The sequence below is a fragment of the Triticum aestivum genome, chromosome 4A (assembly GCF_018294505.1).
Source record: "Triticum aestivum cultivar Chinese Spring chromosome 4A, IWGSC CS RefSeq v2.1, whole genome shotgun sequence".
In the NCBI taxonomy this organism is placed as follows: Eukaryota; Viridiplantae; Streptophyta; class Magnoliopsida; order Poales; family Poaceae; genus Triticum; species Triticum aestivum.
The window spans coordinates 142,104,872-142,123,611 of record NC_057803.1 but is presented as its reverse complement, the minus strand read 5'-3'; the positions used below and the strand labels follow the sequence as shown (position 1 = coordinate 142,123,611).

The 18,740-nt window shown below is 48.3% G+C and overlaps 1 protein-coding gene across 1 annotated transcript; it reads right to left on the bottom strand.

Moving 5' to 3' along the window:
* Window positions 1-15,678: 15,678 nt before the first annotated feature.
* Window positions 15,679-17,667, bottom strand: LOC123085634 (probable galacturonosyltransferase-like 7). The gene has a single exon (XM_044507301.1). The coding sequence runs from the start codon at window positions 17,163-17,165 to the stop codon at window positions 16,062-16,064; it is 1,104 nt and encodes a 367-aa protein (XP_044363236.1). The 5' UTR covers window positions 17,166-17,667; the 3' UTR covers window positions 15,679-16,061.
* Between the last annotated feature and the right edge of the window lie 1,073 nt (window positions 17,668-18,740).

Here is an 18,740-nt window from a genome sequence, read left to right as displayed (position 1 = left end):
CTTTGCTTAGCCCCTCTTATAGCGTTGCTAGTTGCAGGTGAAGATTGGAGGCCGTTCCTGGTTGGAACATATATTTTACTTGTTGGGGATATCATTATATTGCTATGTTATCTTAATGCATCTATATACTTGGTAAAGGGTGGAAGGCTCGGCCTCTCGCCTAGTGTTTTGTTCCACTCTTGCCGCCCTAGTTTCCATCATATCGGTGTTATGTTCCCAGATTTTTGCGTTCCTTACGCGGTTGGGTTATAATGGGAACCCCTTGATAGTTCGCCTTGATTAAAGCTTTTCCAGCAATGCCCAACATTGGTCTTACCATTCGCCACCTAGCCTTTTCTTTCCCTTGGGTTCTGCAGACTCAAGGGTCATCTTATTTTACCCCCCCCCCCCCCCGGCCAGTGCTCCTCTGAGTGTTGGTCCAACCGAGCGATGTCCGGGGATACCAGGGGCAACTCTGGGCTGGCCTACTCGAAGTCTGGCTCATCTGAGTGTGCCCTGAGAAAGAGATATCTGCAGCTCCTATCAGGATTTGTCGGCACATTCGGGCGGTGTTGCTGGTCTTGTTTTAACCTGTCGAAGTGTCTTGAATTACCGAGATACCGAGTCTGATCGGAACGTCTTGGGAGGAGGTCTATTCCTTCGTTGACCGTGAGAGCTTGTCATGGGCTAAGTTGGGACTCCCCTGCAGGGATTTGAACTTTCGAAAGCCGTGCCCGCGGTTATGGGCAGATGGGAATTTGTTAATGTCCGGTTGTAGATAACTTGAACCTTAACTTAATTAAAATGAATCAACTCAGTGTGTTACCGTGACGGCCTCTTCTCGGTGGAGTCCGGGAAGTGGACATGGTGTTGTAGTAATGTTTGCACAGGTTGCTCTCTAGTTTCTCGCTCGCGCTTTGCCTCCTCTTCTCGCTCTCTTTTGCGAATAAGTTAGCCACCATATTTGCTAGTCGCTTGCTGCTGCTCCACTCATATTTTACCTTGCCATTCCTATAAGATTAAATAGTCTTGATCATGAGGGTGCGAGATTGCTGAGTCCTTGTGGCTCACAGATTACTATTACACCAGATGCAGGGCCTGATGATTCTGCTCCAGGAGACGCGTATGAGCTCAAGTGGGAGTTCGACGAAGACTCTCAACGTTACTATGTTTCCTTTCCCGATGATCAGTAGTGGTGCCCAGTTGGGGGTGATTGGGACCGTGTCGCATGTTGGGTTCTCTTTTATTTTGGCGCCGTAGTCGGGCCATGAGTGTTTGGATGATGTATGTTATTTATGTACTTGTTTGATGTGGCGAGTGTAAGCCAACTATGTTATCTCCCCTTTGTTGTTCATATTACATGGGATGTTGTGAAGATTGCCTAACTTGCGACATATGCCTTCAATGCGATTATGTCTCTAAGCCGTGCCTCGACACGTGGGAGCTATAGTCGCATCGAGGGTGTTACAAGTTGGTATCAGAGCCATCCCCGACCTTAGGAGCCCCATTGCTTGATCATTTTTAGCGGCCGAGTTGTGTCTAGAAAAATGTTTTGAGTCTTTTAGGAATTATATATCGGAGAGTTTAGGAATTCTTTTTACTTCCCAGTCTCTTCATCGCTCTGGTAAGGCATCCTGACGTAGAGTTTTGACTCTTTTCTTCTCAAATTTCACTAAAAAAAATTTAGGATCACGCGGGTATCTTGGAATCGTTCCGATGGTTTTATGATGAGAACATTGTCTTGGTGCCTCCTGTCAGGGGTTTAGTGGAAGTGTCCCGGGGAGTTGAGCTCTGAGGTGTTATCGTCATAATTTTATTGTTGCGGTTTTGGAATACCTGAGTTTAGTACGCCGACATCGAAAATCTCTTTTATGCAGTTCGTTGGTGAGATAACCTCGACGCCACCCAGTACTGGGGCGGGAGTTCGGGAGTATCGCCATAACTTGTATAACGGATGCTTTTCGAAGGTTGAGGTAGATGGTTTCCGAAGGTTTCTTGGTTATGTGTTGAAGGATGGATATAGTTGGATGTAGGATTTGCTAGTTTTGGGTGAGATATTATGCTTCCCCTGTATCCCCAACACCTGATTGCATAACCAGAAAGGTTTGGGAGTTTCATAGGTGGGAATTCAAGTAGTTCTTAGGATATCTTTCCGACAGATGTATGATATGAAATTGGGGTTCGACGTCTAGTGGTCCGCCTATTCACGGTCGGTTTTACAGTAGTCTCGTTGTGTCTTAAAGAGTCCTTGGCTATGCCGACTCGGGGACGCTTCGTATGTCATGTGCACTGCCTTGTACATGATGGTGCTGTACGATCAAGCCCGTGTAGGCCCCACCACAAAACTTCGGACGAATTCTCTATCATATGTTTGTTCTGGCTTATTCTGCAAGCCAATCCTTTGTTTTTGTCTTGAGTTGTGGTATTCGAGTTGCTTCGAAGTCAAATGTTGATTCCATACCTTTTTCCAAATGGTGTTCTCATACTCCGATGTGAATACTAATCCTTCTCAATAATCGAGATTGTCATGTCAATCATTTTCAACCGACATATCAATCAGATTCGCAACTCACGCCACCCGGAACACCACAACGTAATGGTGTGTCCGAACGTCGTAATCGTACTTTACTAGATATGGTGCAATCTATGATGTCTCTTACTGATTTACCGCTATCGTTTTGGGGTTATGCTTTGGAGACGGCCGCATTCACGTTAAATAGGGCACCATCAAAATCCGTTGAGACGACGCCTTATGAACTATGGTTTGGCAAGAAACAAAAGTTGTCGTTTCTGAAAGTTTGGGGCTGCAATGCTTATGTGAAAAAGCTTCAACCTGATAATCTCGAACCCAAATCGGAGAAATGTGTCTTCATAGGATATCCAAAGGAGACTATTGGATACACCTTCTATCACAGATCCGAAGGCAAGACTTTTGTTGCTAAGTTCGGAAACTTTCTAGAGAAGGAGTTTCTCTCAAAAGAAGTGAGTGGGAGGAAAGTAGAACTTGACGAGGTAACTGTACCTGCTCCCTTATTGGAAAGTAGTGCATCACAGAAAACTGTTTCTGTGACACCTACACCAATTAGTGAGGAAGCTAATGATAATGATCATGAAACTTTAGAACAAGATACTACTGAACCTCGTAGATCAACCAGAGTGAGATCCGTGCCAGAGTGGTACGGTAATCCAGTTCTGGAAGTCATGCTACTAGATCATGAAGAACCTACGAACTATGAAGAAGCGATGGTGAGCCCAGATTCCGCAAAATGGCTTGAAGCCATGAAATCTGAGATGGGATCCATGTATGAGAACAAAGTGTGGACTTTGGTTGACTTGCCCAATGATCGGCAAGCAATTGAGAATAAATGGATCTTCAAGAAGAATACTGACGTCGACGGTAATATTACTGTCTACAAAGCTCGACTTGTCGCAAAAGGGTTTCGACAAGATCAAGGGGTTGACTACGATGAGACCTTCTCACCCGTAGCGATGCCTAAGTCTGTCCGAATCATGTTAGCAATTGTCGCATTTTATGATTATGAAATTTGGCAGATGGATGTCAAAACTGCATTCCTGAATGGATTTCTGGAAGAAGAGTTGTATATGATGCAACCGGAAGGTTTTGTCGATCCAAAGGGAGCTAACAAAGTGTGCAAGCTCCAGCGATCCATTTATGGACTGGTGCAAGCCTCTCGGAGTTGGAATAAACGCTTTGATAGTGTGATCAAAGCATTTGGTTTTATACAGACTTTTGGAGAAGCTTGTATTTACAAGAAAGTGAGTGGGAGCTCTGTAGCATTTATGATATTATATGTGGATGACATATTACTGATTGGAAATGATATAGAATTTATGGATAGCATAAAGGGATACTTGAATAAGAGTTTTTCAATGAAAGACCTCGGTGAAGCTGCTTACATATTAGGCATAAAGATCTATAGAGATAGATCAAGACGTTTAATTGGACTTTCACAAAGCACATACCTTGACAAGATTTTGAAGAAGTTCAAAATGGATCAAGCAAAGAAAGGGTTCTTGCCTGTGTTACAAGGTGTGAAATTGAGTCAGACTCAATGCCCGACCACTGCAGAAGATAGAGAGAAAATGAAAGATGTTCCCTATGCTTCAGCCATAGGCTCTATCATGTATGCAATGCTGTGTACCAGACCTGATGTGTGCCTTGCTATAAGTCTAGCAGGGAGGTACCAAAGTAATCCAGGAGTGGATCACTGGACAGCGGTCAAGAACATCCTGAAGTACCTGAAAAGGACTAAGGATATGTTTCTCGTATATGGAGGTGACAAAGAGCTCATCGTAAATGGTTACGTTGATGCAAGCTTTGACACTGATCCGGACGATTCTAAATCGCAAACCGGATACGTGTTTACATTAAACGGTGGAGCTGTCAGTTGGTGCAGTTCTAAACAGAGCGTCGTGGCGGGATCTACGTGTGAAGCGGAATACATAGCTGCTTCGGAAGCAGCGAATGAAGGAGTCTGGATGAAGGAGTTCATATCCGATCTAGGTGTCATACCTAGTGCATCGGGTCCAATGAAAATCTTTTGTGACAATACTGGTGCAATTGCCTTGGTGAAGGAATCTAGATTTCACAAGAGAACCAAGCACATCAAGAGACGCTTCAATTCCATCCGGGAACTAGTCCAGGTGGGAGACATAGAGATTTGCAAGATACATACGGATTTGAATGTTGCAGACCCATTGACTAAGCCTCTTCCACGAGCAAAACATGATCAGCACCAAGGCTCCATGGGTGTTAGAATCATTACTGTGTAATCTAGATTATTGACTCTAGTGCAAGTGGGAGACTGAAGGAAATATGCCCTAGAGGCAATAATAAAGTTATTATTTATTTCCTTATATCATGATAAAAGTTTATTATTCATGCTAGAATTGTATTAACCGGAAACATAATACATGTGTGAATACATAGACAAACAGAGTGTCACTAGTATGCCTCTACTTGACTAGCTCGTTGATCAAAGATGGTTATGTTTCCTAACCATGGACAAAGAGTTGTTATTTGATTAACGGGATCACATCATTAGTTGAATGATATGATTGACATGACCCATTCCATTAGCTTAGCACCCGATCATTTAGTATGTTGCTATTGCTTTCTTCATGACTTATACATGTTCCTATGACTATGAGATTATGCAACTCCCGTTTGCCAAAGGAACACTTTGTGTGCTACCAAACGTCACAATGTAACTGGGTGATTATAAAGGAGCTCTACAGGTGTCTCCAAAGGTACATGTTGGGTTGGCGTGTTTCGAGATTAGGATTTGTCACTCCGATTGTCGGAGAGGTATCTCTGGGCCCTCTCGGTAATGCACATCACTTAAGCCTTGCAAGCATTGCAACTAATGAGTTAGTTGCGGGATGATGTATTACAGAACGAGTAAAGAGACTTGCCGGTAACGAGATTGAACTAGGTATAGGATACCGACGATCGAATCTCGGGCAAGTAACATACCGATGACAAAGGGAACAACGTATGTTGTTATGCGGTCTAACCGATAAAAGATCTTCGTAGAATATGTAGGAGCCAATATGAGCATCCAGGTTCCGCTATTGGTTATTGACCGGAGACGTGTCTCGGTCATGTCTACATTGTTCTCGAACCCGTAGGGTCCGCACGCTTAAGGTTACGATGACAGTTATATTATGAGTTTATGCATTTTGATGTACCGAAGGTTGTTCGGAGTCCCGGATGTGATCACGGACATGACGAGGAGTCTCGAAATGGTCGAGACATAAAGATTGATATATTGGAAGTCTATGTTTGGATATCGGAAGTGTTCCGGGTGAAATCGGGATTTTACCGGATTACCGGGAGGTTACCGGAACCCCCCGGGAGGTATATGGGCCTTAGCGGGCCTTAGTGGAAGAGAGGAGAGGTGGCCATAGATGGGCCGCGCGCCCCTCCCCCCCTTGGTCCGAATAGGACAAGGAGAGGGGGCCGGCCCCCCTTCCTCCTCTCTCTCCTCTTTCCCCCCCTCCGCGAATCCTATTCCAACTAGGAAAGGGGGGAGTCCTACTCCTAGAGGGAGTAGGACTCCTCCTGGCGCGCCTCCTCTTGGCCGGCCAGCCCCCCCTCCCTTGAGCCTTTATATACGGAGGCAGGGGCACCCCTAGAGACACAAGTTGATCCACGTGATCATATTCTTAGCCGTGTGCGGTGCCCCCTTCCACCATAGTTCTCGATAATATTGTAGCGGTGCTTAGGCGAAGCCCTGCGACAGTAGTACATCAAGATCGTCACCACGCCGTCGTGCTGACGGAACTCTTCCCCGACACTTTGCTGGATCGGAGTCCGGGGATCATCATCGAGCTGAATGTGTGCTAGAACTCAAAGGTGCCGTAGTTTCGGTGCTTGATCGGTCGGGCCGTGAAGACGTACGACTACATCAACCAAGTTAACGCTTTCGTTGTCGATCTACAAGGGTACGTAGATCACACTCTCCCCCTCTCGTCGCTATGCATCACCATGATCTTGCGTGTGCGTAGGAATGTTTTTGAAATTACTACGTTCCCCAACTGGATTATTGTCTTATATGGGCCTAAGCCCATCCATAATCCATCAATCCCCCACCAGATCTCGAGGCACATAAGTTTTTCAACTGTTCCAAACAATGTTTTATATACCAGAATTTTCAGTGGAGATTGTTAAGTTGAACTTCCACCTAGAGCAATAGGATTAGACTTCTTCACAACTGAACAATGGACTATGCCTTGAATTGTCAGTTTGGCATGCAGAAGTTTCGCCTATTGTCAATTGATACATGGCTGCCAAAGGCTAAACCCCACGGGTGGAGCTTATTAGTCATACTCCGTACCTTCTCATGAGCTTCCTAGAGATCACTCAATCTCATAGACTGTGACCAGCAGTCGGGCTCACATAGGTGTGTTCCTCCAAACAATGCTCTGTAGGTTAGCATCTTGCTTACATAAGCTTTGGAACATATTAAGACAAAAGCCAGCTTGCCTTACAGAATTGAGAGTATTATTGCATCTCCAACGGAGTGGGTTAGGTAAGGATACTCTACTCAGTTGACCACTGGATTGTTTTCCCAGGTCCTAATTCATGGGATCTCCGATCACATAGGTTAGGTTACCCCCATGGCAACTTACGTGGGTCTCATGCCCATCTCCCACGATGCATTTTCTATCACAATCTGTGATAGACCTTTCATAAAAGGGTTGCCAGATTTTTAGCAATATGGATATAATCCAATGCTATCACTCCGGAGTTTCTTGATTTTCTCACATATTTCAATATTTTTCTTATGTGCTTTGTGGGTTTCATATTGTCCTTTGAACTCTTAGCCTTGGCAATCACAGTTTGATTGTCACAGTTCATAAGGACAGTCGGGACTGGTTTATCAACCACCGGCAAATCCATCAAAAGCTCTCGAAGCCATTCTACTTCGACGCATGATGTGCCTAATGCTGTGAGTTCTGCTTCCATAGTCGATCTCGTTAAGATCATCTGCTTGCAAGACTTCCAGGAAACATCACCACCACCAAGTGTGAAGACATACCCACTTGTGGCTTTCATCTCATCAGCATCAGATATCCAATTCGAATCACTATACCCCTCAAGTACCGCCGGGTACCCAGAATAGTGAATTCCATAGTTCACAGTACCTTGCAAATAGCGGATCACTCGCTCAACAGCATGCCAATGCACATCTTACGGATTGGAAACAAACCGGCTCAGTTTGCACACATCAAATAAGATGTTAGGACGAGTAGCACAAGCTAGGTACACCAGTGAACCAGCCACTTGAGAATATCTTAGTTGATCCACAGTCGTGCCTTTGAACTTTCGAATCCGCACGCTAGGATCATATGGTGTTGCAGAAGCTTTGCAGTCTGAATGTCCCAAACGGCTCAAAATCTTCTCAACATAGTGGGATTGCAAAAGTGTAATTTCATCCTCAGTATTTCTCAGTAGCTTGATATTCAAGATAACATCAGCCATGCCCAGTTCTTTCATCTCAAAGTTATGAGATAGAAAAGCCTTGACCTCCTAAATGACTTTGAGGTGGGTCCCAAATATCAGTATGTCATCGACATACAGACACAGTATAACTCCTTCGCCCCCACCATAGCGATAGTATACACACTTGTCAGCTTCGTTAAAAACAAAGCCATCAGACACCAAAGTTGTATTAAACCTCTCATGACATTGCTTAGGTGCTTGTTTCAGGCCATACAGAGATTTCACTAGCTTACACACCTTTCTTTCCTGACCATTTACTACAAAGCCATCTGGCTGTTGCATGTAAATTTCCTTGTCTAGCTCTCCATTAAGGAAAGTTGTCTTAACGTCCATATGATGAACGAGAAGACCATGCGAGGCAGCCAAAGCGAGTAACACTCAAATGGTTGTCAGCCTAGCCACAGGTGAGTAAGTATCGAAGAAATTGTCTTCTTCGCCAAACAGCCCCAAGTGCGCAAGTAAGAGAGTGTAGTTCTTCTATTTTCCCATTGCTCATAGGAAGTAGTCTCATTATCCTTTGCAGGAACTTTGTTGAGGACATGACATGATGTCAATATAGCCTCCCCCACCATGCCTTGGATAAACCCGATGTATCTAACATGGCGTTGGCCAAATCTATTAGAGCCTCCCCCAAGCTCTGCACGAGTTCATGCGGTTGTGGACCCTAATCTCTGGATGGCAGCTCTCGAACGATGTTGAGGATACACCCTCTTGGTCCTGGGAGAAGGACGGACAGTTCTCCGTTAGATCTGCCTATGCCGCTAGATTCATGGGGCGCATCGTCTCCCAGACAATGGATTTCACCTGGAAGTCGAAGGCGCCCTTGAGGTGCCGCTCTTTCACATGGCTCGCCCTGAAGAACAGATGTTGGACCTCCGATCGGCTGGCCCGCCGTGGTCTACCTCACCAGGACTCCTGCCCTCTTTGCAACCAAGATGACGAAACCATTCAGCACCTCCTGGTGGGTTGTGTGTTTGCTAAACAAGTGTGGCACTGGCTGGGTGGCCTCACAAACAGACCTGACTTCAAGCCCCATCACGATGAAGGCCTCGGTGACTGGTGCCTCCGTCAGGATCGTTCTTCTGCTCATCATAGATCCACTCGCGTCAAATGCCTACTGGCCATGTGGTGCATTTGGAAGCACCGTAACGACATCGTGTTCAATGGTGCTTCACCATCACTCGCATCGGTTTCGCTTAGGATTAAGGATGAGGGTGCTCTCTGGGCTAGGGCTGGCCTTATGAAAGACAATGCTATAGGGTTCGAGGTAGAAGACGGTAGGCTGGATCGAGAGTAGTGTCTCGTGTGTATGGTGGTGTCGGTTAACCCCGACATGTAAATCTCTGGTGTAACCATGGACTCGGGGCTCTCCCCGCTTTCTTCTTTAATGAATGGTACGCACACTCGTGCGTATTCGAGAGAAAAAATCTGTTAGAGTACGGTTTTTCCGTTCGGCAACCCTGTTTGACTGGGGTGAATAGGGAGGCGTCCACTCAAGAATAATACCATGTTCCGCACAGAATAAATCAAACTCACTAGAAAAGTACTCTCCACCATGATCAGACCGGACTCGTTTTATTTTCTTCTCAAGTTGGTTCTCAATTTCAGCCTTATAGATTTTTAAAGTAGTGTAGAGCCTCATCCTTTGTATTTAACAGATACACATAACAAAATCTAGTGGAATCATCAATTAAAGTCATGAAATATTTCTTTCCACCTTTAGTCAACACACCATTCATCTCACAGAGATCTGAATGTGTGAGTTCTAGTGATGCCAAGTGTCTCTCCTTCGCATGCTTGTTAGGCTTACGAGGTTGCTTTGCTTGCACACACGCATGGCACTTAGAGCCTTTGGCTAAAGTGAAACTCGGGATTATATTCATCTTAGCTAGCTGCGTCATACAACCGAAATTTATGTGACAAAGACGTGAATGCCAAACCTCACATTTGTTCACATTAGAATGAATTTGGTTCACGACTTTATTACAGAAATCCTCCAGGGAAAGGCAGAACAAACCACCACAATCATATCCTTTTCCCAAAATAGTTCATAACGAGATACGACTACTTTGTTAGACTCAAATACTAACTTAAACCCTTCTTTACATAGAAGGGAGCCACTAACGAGATTCTTCTTGATGAAGGGGACATGCTGCATGTTCTTCAGTTGTACGATCTTTTTCGAAGTAAACTTCAAATCTACCATGCCAACACCATGAACAGAAGCATGTGAGCCGTTCCCCATCAGGACGGAACAATCTCGTGCGACCTGGTAAGAAGAAAACAAAGACACATCAGCACACACATGAATATTGGCCCCAGTGTCAACCCACCAATCGGTGGACTGACAAACTGAAAGTACGGTAAATAGATTACCATACCCAGATGCCTCATCATTGTTGCTCAGAGTGACATTGACAGACTTGGCATCCTGTCCTGTCTTCTTGTACTTATTTGGGCACTTGTTTGCACAATGTTCCTCTGAACCACAAGTAAAGCAGCCATCTCTCCTTTTGTCTTTCTTCTTACCCTTCTTCTTGAAGGTAGTATTCTGCTGGACATAGTTTTTTCCCTTGAACTTGTGAAAGTTCTTCTGCGCCACATTGGCGCTAGAAGAACCCGCTGCCCCTTTCACGTGTGAGTCCTTTGCTCTCGAGTTCTGCTCAACACTTAGATGACCGATGACATCCTCAACAGAGAATTCACGTCTCAAGTGCTTGAGAAGTAGCAAAGTTCCTCCATCCAGGAGGGAGTTTTGCAATAATGCAACCCGCGACAAACTTGTCCGGTAACTCACACTTCAGGAGCTCGAGCTCCTTAGAGATGCATTGTATCTCACAGGCCTGCTCCAATATAGAACGGTTATCAACCATTTTGTAATCATGGAACTGCTCCATAGCATACAACTCGCTTCCAACATCGGTTGCGCCGAACTTAGCTTCGAGTGCATCCCACAAATTCTTGGCAACACGCATATGGAGATATGTGTCCACAAGCTTGTCTCCGATCATAGTAAGAACGGCTCCCACAAAGATGGTGGTTGCCTCCCTAAACACATTCTCCTGTTCAGGAGCAATTGTTACTGTGGGAGTCACACCATCAACCCAGAACACGTTCGTTGCTGTGAGCCACAAGGTGGTCCTCGTCAGTGAACGCTTAAAATGTGTTCCAGTAAATTTTTCCGGTTTCAGAGTAGCGGCGAAGCCATGAGTCAAAAAGTGTCTAAAATAAGGTTTTTGAATTGTTGGAAATATTAGCACTTTCTCGATTAATCTAATCCACGATTAAACAGTAAACATGGCAAGTACAGTATGCATCTCATACCGATACCTCAGCATGTGAGCACGTACAGTACATAGAACCGAAACATCTATGGACATCATATATATGCCCAGCACATGAACGAGCAAATAGGGGATGAACGAGTCATACCCTCCGGTTGGCCAGACCAACGCGGCGGCACCCTTGACATCGGCTGAGGCCTTCTTCTTGGCGGCTTCGTCGTCAGCCATGGAGTCGATGCAGGGGAAGTAGTGGAAGCAGAGGCGGGCGGAGACGGGGACGGATCGGGAGCAGTCGCGTCGAGACGCTCCCTAAAAACTTTATTGTCGTTCTACCGGGCAGGATCTTGAACGACAGGGTTCCGGAGGCACCTGCTCTCTCGACCAATCGTGCACGCGGTCGTCGGGATGGGATCGTCGGAAGCAACAGAGTAAGAGGAACAGTAGATGACGGCTAGGGTTGTGCGAAAGGGAGCGAGTGAACTGAGTTAGGGTTTACTCCACTCCTGACCGGCAAAAATAAGCTTCGGCTCGTTCTCGCAACCCGCGGCGCGGGCGCGTCGAGGCGAGGCGGGCGGCGGAGAAGGAGAGGCGCGCGTGTACAACTCATATTCCCAAGCTTCCAATAGCAAGTGATGGAGCAGCTAGAGATCTCATTCTTTTTACTGTAGGGGTATGGTACTAAACTTTCCACACTTTTCATCACTTGCCGTACACATGCATGGGCCTTACAGATTAATTAGGGTTATTGTCTTAATGGGACTAAGCCCATCCATAATCCATCAGGGGAAAAGAAGGCATGTTCAAAAAAAAAACAAGTGTTCAAAAAAGAAGGTGGAGAAGAAGGCACTTGCCACGTTGTAGGAGAGACAGGCCTTGTCATCATGTTCTCTTGCAGAGAGAGGCCCCGAGACGAATGATGCTTAATCTTATCTGCATACGTGCAGCGCTGATCATCGATCATGTAGCGGCAAGGGTCTATCTCTGTACGCTTCTTGGATGGTCCATGGCATAAGTGGGATATGATCGAATGGCCATATGCTCGCTTCGTATGTGTGGGGCAAATCCTGATAGGGGTATGATGGTACCATGTATGACTGTCTATGCATCATATTTTCCTTCCCCGAGTTCTCTCAATCACATTTTGGGTGACCAGAAAATGGCAAATGTACCAGGCATGAGAGAGATATGGTCCGCTACATCTTTCTGATAGGCCTAAACGTACTAGTGCGTCACCGATGATCGGGGATTCCATCTCTAATCTTCTGCAGAAAAGGAATGCACGGTTGATTGGAGCTGTACACTGGTATGTACTAGCAGCGTTATTGCACCCAAGATACTTGACTTTAAGTGGTGATGTGCTAACGTTGCCGGGTGCCCAGCACAAGTGAACAGGCTGTGCTAGCAAAGGAGCGGACGACGAGCCCTGCATACAGTCGAATCTCATAATAGAGCCCCTCCAATGTGTTGCTTCAGTTGAACACACCGGGAAAAGCCCTCAACATATAAAAGTTGAGATTCTTTTGTCCTGGTTTACACGTACACTTCAGCAGATGTATTTTTACATTTGAGCAGAGTTATCAGATGTCACTGGACAGGGACACGAGTGATCGATCCCTCTGAGCTCCCGTCCATATGATATATAGTACTCCCTCTGTAAACTAATATAAGAGCGTTTAGATCACTATTTTAGTATTCTAAACGCTCTTATATTAGTTTACGGAAGGAGTACTACCCTACTGGTAACACACTTGTCAATTGGCATGGTGATGACAGAGCTTAAACAATGTTTGCACCGAGAAGTTGAAGCCCCTCCTCCCCGCCAGGCGCCAGGCTGTGCGAATGAGACTATGAGAGGCTGGCTTGCTTCCGGGGAAATGCAAGATGATTCTTTTTCTTGGAAAAGATGAAGCGAAGATGTAATGCAAGAGGGCAGAACGTGCGTGATCTTATCCCCACATCTTAGCATCCCTTGCTCCCGGGCAACCCCAAAAAGAGGTCAACAACAACCAACCCCAAGGCCAAGGCCAAGGGCGGGGAAGGGGAAGGGGGCCTATGCATTTCTGGGTCCATACGCCGTCTTTCTCAGCCATTAGACACGCCCAAAAACCATGTCACTGTTCACTAAGCAAACATTTTATAGAGAACACACAAGAAAACACCACACCGGTCTCCGTCTCGTTTCGGTTTTCAGCACGGCCTCCTCCTCCTCCTCATCCTCCTCTCCAGAACCCGAACAAGCCCGTGCCTCCACCCAACACGGCGGCCGCACCGCACCTACCACCCGTGCGTGCGTGCGTGCGCGCGCACCAATCCAAGCCGGCTTTCCTTTAGACCCAACATCGCTGAGATAGTACGTACTCCCTCTGTAAACTAATATAAACGCGTTTAGATCACTACTTTGGATTGGCATGTCACGTACAAGGCCGGTGGGCGTGGCCCTTGGCGATCACATTTGGGGATTGGCTTTCCTCCTCGCGCGTTGGCGTTGGCGGGGGCGGTCGGTCGTGCTCGGGCGACGCTGACACGCCAACCGCCGGCCGGTAGGCCAGCCCACCGGAACCCGGCGCCTCCTGCAAGTGCACATCCATGGATCCATGGCGATCGAGGACCACCCCGTACGTGTCTCCATCGGTCGACTGCTCCTAATAGAGTATTGCGATACGGCACTTCAAGGGCAGGCAGAGGGGACGGCAGCGTATACTATCAAGGGTTCCAGAAAGCCACCAACATTTTGTCTCTCTAGCTTAGCTAGCCTTCTTCTACTCTGCCGTCCCGAGACAAGGAACTGCCGGAGCGACGGCAAGAAAGGTATCATTCATGGCTTTGGGCAACAAAACACAACCAAAACTACGTTCGGCGCTGCTAGCTAGCCCGATCTGTAGAAAAGCCAAGCACCTGCAGGCATGCCAACCAGAAAATACTCTCTCGTTTTTACTCGGCCAATCTGTGTGCGCTGTCCGTACGTGCTTCAGTGTCACGAGCGAATCCAACGTTAGCAGCTGTTCAAATCAAAACGGAACAAATGTTTGTTTCTTGGGTCCTCGCAAAAAGAAAAAGAAAAGGGCGGCCAAGAGGACGTTAGGTGCACCAGAACTCTAGCATACAAACAGAAATGCAATCAGATTGGAGTGATTAGCTTAGCGTTGGCTTTACGAATGATCAACACTGTACTTTCTTATCTTATCTATCATCTAAAAGAACCGAACACACTGTACCTTTGGGAAACGGAGCTCGGAGAGGAATTTATACCGCGGAACGAACCACAAGGAACGCATCAACAGCAGATGATTTCTGAACCCTAAATGACACAGCAAGAAAAAGCAAAGAAACCAACACGTGAAAAGGTGGAAATGGGCGTCGGTTAGACCGTCACCGTCGCGCACATCACACCAAGGCCGCGCCTGGCGAGGGCGGAAACCGACGCGTGTGGCGGGCACCGAGCGGGGACGTGCCCTTCACCACCTCCCCTTCCGTCGGGTCGGGTGAGTGGGACGACCGCGAGTGAAGGCTCGGGTACGATACGATTGATTCCAGGGAACAAATGACACGAAATGTTCCTTCTACAACGTTCAGCAATAGCAGCAGCAAAGAAACATATGGTTGGACGCACGTATCGGGCGGGAGGTCGACAAACAGATACCAGATGCTTAGTGGGGGCTGGCAAGGAAAGTGAGATGATGAGGAGACCTTTTAGCAGGCCTCTATATACCAGGGATGAGGTGCTGATCTAGGGCTCGGGACAAAAGAAGAGAGAAGAAAATGTTTGATCAACGGAGAGGGAAAGCACAATAATGATTTGCAAAAGAAAGAATAAAGCGGCGAGCCCAGCAAGTGGCGAGTGAGGCCCCACCGGAAAGGGCCCTCGAAAAGGAGGAGACGGGCGCGCGGTAGCTCACAAGTCCCGTGTTGCTCGCCCGCTGCAACCCTCCACGTCCTCCCCCCGCACCGCCCGCCCATCCATCATCTTTCAGTCGTCGGGTCGGGAGCTTAACGGAAACGCTCTCCCTATAATTAACTGATGATGAATCCATCGGCAGATCGCGAGTGCTCAGGCTCGAAATGGTTGTTGGTGTCAGCCGCCGTAGTGCACGAGCCACAAAGGGAGGATTCCAAGTTACTCATGTCTGCCAGCGATTTCGACATGAGCCATCCCTCCCAATGAACCGGTCCATGGAGTAGGAGTGGTAGGACACTTCTCTTCTGCCAGCAGCGTTAAGGCTTGTGCAGGTGTTGCATTGGACCGGCTGACCCTTCAGGGGGATGGATGTGCGAATTCAATTGATTGATTGCCACCGTTTGCCAGAGCACCAGTACAACAGACCAAGCCACCAAACCAAACAGCAGGGAGTGAGATACTATTGCCATTTAAGGGGAAGACGAACAACAAATGTGCAAAGTCTGTTTCTCTCCCTCCCTCCCTCTGCTTTTATTTATTTATTTATTTATATCATCATCATCATCACCATCACCATGATGCCATGATGAGGCTGCAGCTCTGTAGAGTGTATGGTAGTATGATACAAATGACCTTTTTTGTAGCACCAAACAAACGACCAAAAATATGTGGGACGAACACGAACAATCTAGGAGTGGCACAAAACATTTAATTCAACAGAAGAAGAAATTGAAAGAGAACGGGAAGGAGGAGAAAAAATATATAGGTTTTTGAACATGTAACGGTGACCAAGAATTAGAGCTCAGGATTTATACGGGTCGGCGAAAGAAGGAAAAGAATCTTTGTAGTAGTAGTGTTGTTTGCGGTTGGTTGGTTACCGGGACGGCTCCACGGCGGCCGGGCCGTACAGGTCGAACGGCGCCCAGAGCGCGTCCAGCGGGCACGGCCGCCCGCCGCCCAGCCGCGCCCACGGCTTGCCGGACCCCGACCAATGCAGCAGGCTCACCGGCCCCGGGTGGAGGTCGCGGCAGCTGCCCAGGATGTTGTCGCCGCCCAGGCCGTGCTGGTTCCACCGGTGCTCGATCGCCGCCACGTGCCCCGCGAACACCAGCAGGAACGGCGGCAGCGACCCCAGCTCGTAGATGCGCCCGGGCGCCGACTTCTGTATCTCCATCCACCGCTCGATAAGCCGGGTGTAGCCCGCGCGCCGCCACCGCGCCAGGTCCAGCACCATCACGCCCGTGTTGAAGTAGCACGGCCGCCTGCCCTCGAACGTCCCGGCGAACTGCTCCTCCGACCAGAACCGGTCGGTGAAGTACTTGGTGAAGTTGGCGTGGCAGTACTCCGGCGCGCCGACGGTGCGGCCGCCGAGGTCGGTGCGCCAGAGCTTGGCCACGTCGTCGACGAGCACGAGGTCGGAGTCGAGGTAGATGACGCGGCGCACGCAGGGCTCCAGGAGGTCGGCGAGGTAGTTGCGGGCGTAGTTGAGCGGCTCCTCCAGCGCCTGGCGCACCGACGACGAGATGAGCCCCCGGACGCGCGCGGGGTCGAAGTAGTAGACTTTGAACCGGAGCTGCGGGAAGACGGCGCGGACGAGGTCGCCCAGGCTGGGGTCGGAGACGAGGAAGTGGAAGAAGACGCTCTCCGGGCACATGGCGTGCTGGACCACGGAATGGACGGCGGCGACCGAGCCCCTCAGGTAGCCCTCGTCCAGAGTAATGGCGATGTGGACGAGCGAGGGGTCGCAGACATTGCTGCCGGTGGCGTTGCCGCAGTCAGCGGCATTGCGGAAGGACGGCGCGCGGCGGAAGGGGAGGCCCCTGGCCCCCCCGGCGATCTGGCCGGGGAAGCGGACGTGGCTGTCGAACTGCGACGACCGGATGGCCTCGGCGGGCGGGAAGGACTGCAGCGACGGCGAGAGGACCACCATCAGCATGGCGGCGGAGAAGAAGCCGGACAGGCGCGCTGCCCATAGCATCGCGCTCCGCCTAGTGCGCTGCCACCGCTTGCTGGCGCCGGGCCGGCCACGGCTGCTGGTCGACCACCCCAAGACGGCGTGCAGGTGGGCGATGGCGTCGTCCAGCGGCAGCGTGGCCAGGGCTGGGGGCTAAAAGGGGGCAGCTCGCGGCAGAGTCAGCGCGGATACCTCGCCTCCTCCTCCTTCCTCGTCCTCCTCCTCCTCAACTGGATCGCCTCGTGGTTTCTTGGCTGGCGGATCGGCGCGTGGAGTGGGGGAGAAGCGAGAGGGCATCCAGGCGAAGCGTGGTAATGGGGAGTGGGGTTGAGACTTGAGAATAGGAGGCGACGGCACCCCGCACCCACCAACCCACCGCGGCCACAGGCGAGGCGATTCCCCCGTGCGACTGCTTGCCTTTTTCTGCAGCGGCGGTGGCGTGGTGGCGGCGGCTTATTGTATCTGCCGCTTCGGTTTTATTACTTGTGCGCTCTCTGATTTTGGGGATTCGGGGGGTTATCTCTCTCGCCGTGCCCTCTTTTCCTCCCGCCTTTGAGAAGAGCGGCTCCGTGGGGAGGAGAGGACGCGCGAGGATCCTCTACCGTTCGGCAGCCTGCCGTTCTACCACTGACATGTGGGTCTGTGGGAAATCTGGCCCACATGTCAGCGACCCAACGTCACCTAGCGCACGGCAGAGGAGCCGTGTCCGGAGAGGACGGGAGGCAGCTCGCTTGGGTCAGCGGCAGCGGCTCAGCTCACGAATCACTTTGCTCAATTTTACCACTACTCCCACTTGCTTTTTCAGATTATAATTGTTTTCCGAACCAGATTTTGTATTTCATGCCACATTTCTGCGCTGTTTTGCAAATTTGTTAGAGTGCGGCTAGGTCTCACTCAAACGATATAGTATATAAGAAGAAGAGAAAAAAACGAAAATAACTTTTTTTTGCATGAATATCCATGCAAAATCAAAGGAAGATAGTATCGACTGAGACATAACGAAGTCTCAGTCAACTGAGACTTGGCAAAATTGGATTTGTTAATACTCTCTCCGTTCCTTTATATAAGGTGTATTTGTATTTCGATAAAATTTCACAATGTAAGATGCATTTCTTGTAATTCCTTATAATTCCCTTGCTACCCCTTCAGAAAAAGGGAAAGTATCTATTTCCTGATTGACTGTATCTCTCCTTGTAGCAAAAAAAAAGGAAAGTATCTCTCTGTCGATTGCATGTATCTTTTACTTTCCTAGACTAATTAATTTACTTGCCACTAACCAATAGATTTGCCAAGGGTAATTTGGTCTTAACATGTCTATAATTTTGTGTCTTGGTGACCATACCGAGAATAATACATCTTACATAAAGAAACAGAGGGAGTATGTGGCATTTGATTTTTTTGTAGATATATATACACCGCATATTAAAAAAATGGTGTTTTACATGGTATTTAAAAACAAAAATGTTATCTGGCGAACGTTCGTTAGGTGGTAATCCCGGCGAATGCATTCCCTGCCGTTGCATGAATCTTGGCTAACACCGTGTACGCTCTCTTTTTATTATCCAAAAATTAGATGAAGAATGTGCACGACGGAGGTTC